Source organism: Quercus robur, chromosome 12, assembly GCF_932294415.1.
Source record: "Quercus robur chromosome 12, dhQueRobu3.1, whole genome shotgun sequence".
In the NCBI taxonomy this organism is placed as follows: Eukaryota; Viridiplantae; Streptophyta; class Magnoliopsida; order Fagales; family Fagaceae; genus Quercus; species Quercus robur.
In genome coordinates this window covers 19,469,756-19,472,185 of record NC_065545.1, presented here as the reverse complement: position 1 = coordinate 19,472,185, position 2,430 = coordinate 19,469,756, and the positions used below count along the sequence as shown (strand labels likewise).

At 41.4% G+C, this 2,430-nt stretch overlaps 1 protein-coding gene across 1 annotated transcript; it reads left to right on the top strand.

The window, feature by feature from the left end:
* The first annotated feature begins 338 nt into the window (after positions 1 to 338).
* LOC126708687 (uncharacterized) lies at positions 339 to 2,222 on the top strand. The gene has a single exon (XM_050408553.1). It carries the CDS (start codon positions 578 to 580, stop codon positions 2,024 to 2,026), a length of 1,449 nt encoding a protein of 482 aa, XP_050264510.1. The 5' UTR covers positions 339 to 577; the 3' UTR covers positions 2,027 to 2,222.
* Positions 2,223 to 2,430: the final 208 nt, after the last annotated feature.

Sequence of the window (2,430 nt, the reverse complement as noted above, 5' to 3'; positions counted from 1 at the left end):
TTGATACAATAACTCACTTAGTATAAAAATTCAAAAACTTATATGAGACACATGACACAAAATTGAGAATTAAATTAAGAATTTAATTGGATTTTCTCTAGCTTCACCTCTCTCTATAATAAGAAGAAGAGATAAGTGTTTGTCCAAATAATAACACCACCTACTTCAAGTGAAGTCCCACACCTATGATCCATTTTGAAGGGAATTCAAACCCTGAATGTGAAAGACTCTTGGGCTATATAATACGGTCCAAATACAGTGTAATGAATAATATTGGGCCAAATTCCATAGGGTCCAAACTGAAAAGTCCAAAAATCCTTGCTCTCCTGAAAAATGAAAGAAAATAACCACTCACCTTCCCAGTGGGTACGCACAACGCACCCTTGAGCACTATAGCAAAATCCACTTTCAGAGGCAACAACCTTTTTAGTCGTCCTCCACCTGTAAATGTAATTCACAAAAACAAAAGCTTAACACAAGCAAGCAAACAAACGCTGTTTTATCTATCTTTCTTCTCCTAATTTTTCATTCACATACACATAGACATCGTGATATCTTATATCTCTCTATCTCTCGCATGGATTTCTTCAAAGCCGTATTCGCCGACGACCCACCGGACCCTCCACGACCCGATTCACCAGAACCCGTAAACCAAACCGACCCAGATCCCAATCCTCCTCCAAATCCTAATTCTTCGACTATTGGCGGCAGTGGTGGGTGGAGCTTTGGGGGTCTGATCAAGACCCTAACCACCAAATCCGAGTCTGTCATCGAGACCTACCGTCGTGACCTCAAGGAATTCGGGTCGGGTCTGAAGAAGGAGATCGAGGTGGCACATGGGTCATTGGAGAATGTCACCCACGTTATCGACGAGATTGGTACCTCTGTGATCAAAGGGACGGCCCAGATCATCTCCCAAGGTAAGGACGCAATCCTAGCCGATGATCTTGAATCTGATTCTGATAACAACAATAGTTCTAGTAGCAAACAATTGGGGTTGAATTCGAAGCCTTACAGTAGGTTTGAGTCTCAGGTTCGTGTAATTCAGGGTGAGGATAGCACGTACTGTGAGGATCCTGAGGATTTGGGTGATTTTAATAAGTGGAAATTAGGGTTTGATTTGGGGGAAAAGAGTGAGGAAGTTGAGGTTCTGATGGAAGAAAATGGGGTTGTGGAGAGTGTGTACAAAAGGGTTGTTCCCAATACTGTGGATCATGACACATTTTGGTGTAGGTATTTTTATAGGGTTTATAAGGTCAAGCAAGCTGAGGATGTTAGGGCTAATCTTGTGAAGCGCGCAATTTCTAGGGAGGAGGAGGATTTGAGTTGGGATGTCGATGATGATGATGATGATGATGAGAAGGAGGAAGGGGTGGAGGAGAATAATGTGGTGGCAAAGATGGAGGTAATGAAGAATATTGAAGTGGGTAGCGAGGACAAGGAGTCGTCGGGGGTTGAAGTGGTGAAAAAGAGTTCCAATGTGGAGGAAATGGGAAATGTTGGTGAAGAGGGTAATGATGTAGTCGTGAAAGGGGAGGAGAGGAGGGAATTGAGTGGTAAAGGTGATGAGAAAAGTGTGAAGGAGAAGGAGGATGCTGTTGAGGAATTGCAAGGTGAGGTAGGCGAGAAGAGTTCTGATTTGGAGGAGGGAAGGAAGGGGAGTGTTGGGGAATCAAGTGGTGATAAGGAGTCTGATGAGAAAATGCGTTTGGGAGGGGATTCTGAGGTGAATAAGAATGATTTGGTATTGAAATCTGATGAGAAGGTGGTTTCAGACGGAAAGGCTGACTCAGGTGAGTCTTGTAAAGATAGTGACTTTTCTGTGGTTTCAACTCAACCCTCAATGCCCGAGGAAGATGACCTTGGGTGGGATGAGATTGAGGATCTTAGCAGCATTGATGAGAAGAAAGCAACTCATGGTGGAAGCCCCAACAGAGCTGATGTGCGGAAGCGGCTGAGTGCCACAGAAGAAGAGGAGGACTTGAGTTGGGATATTGAAGATGATGACGAGCATGCTAAAGCTTAATTACAGCTTACACGTTTATGTTTTTCATTCTTATAAATATATCTCATTTCCCATTCTGTTATATTTTCCTCCATTTTTTTTGGGTTCTCTTCTTTAGTTGGTTTAAACTTCAAAATGAAACTGTGATTGTGTATCTCTTAATGTATGGAGTTGAAGCAACAATGTCCATAATAATATTCCTCTTCATTTGATTGTATCTATTAGTAATTTGGATTCTCTGTTGATATTTATTGAATTCTGAATTTCTGATACTAGGGTTGATCAGGTTATATCTATTAGCACGATAATCCTTCCCGTTTCAGATATTCTTGAACTTTCAGTGTCTGATCCGCATTTCTAATATGTGGTGTTTTCTTCTGAGTTTGTATTTCTGTCTTTATTTTTATTTTTATTACTCTATTGGA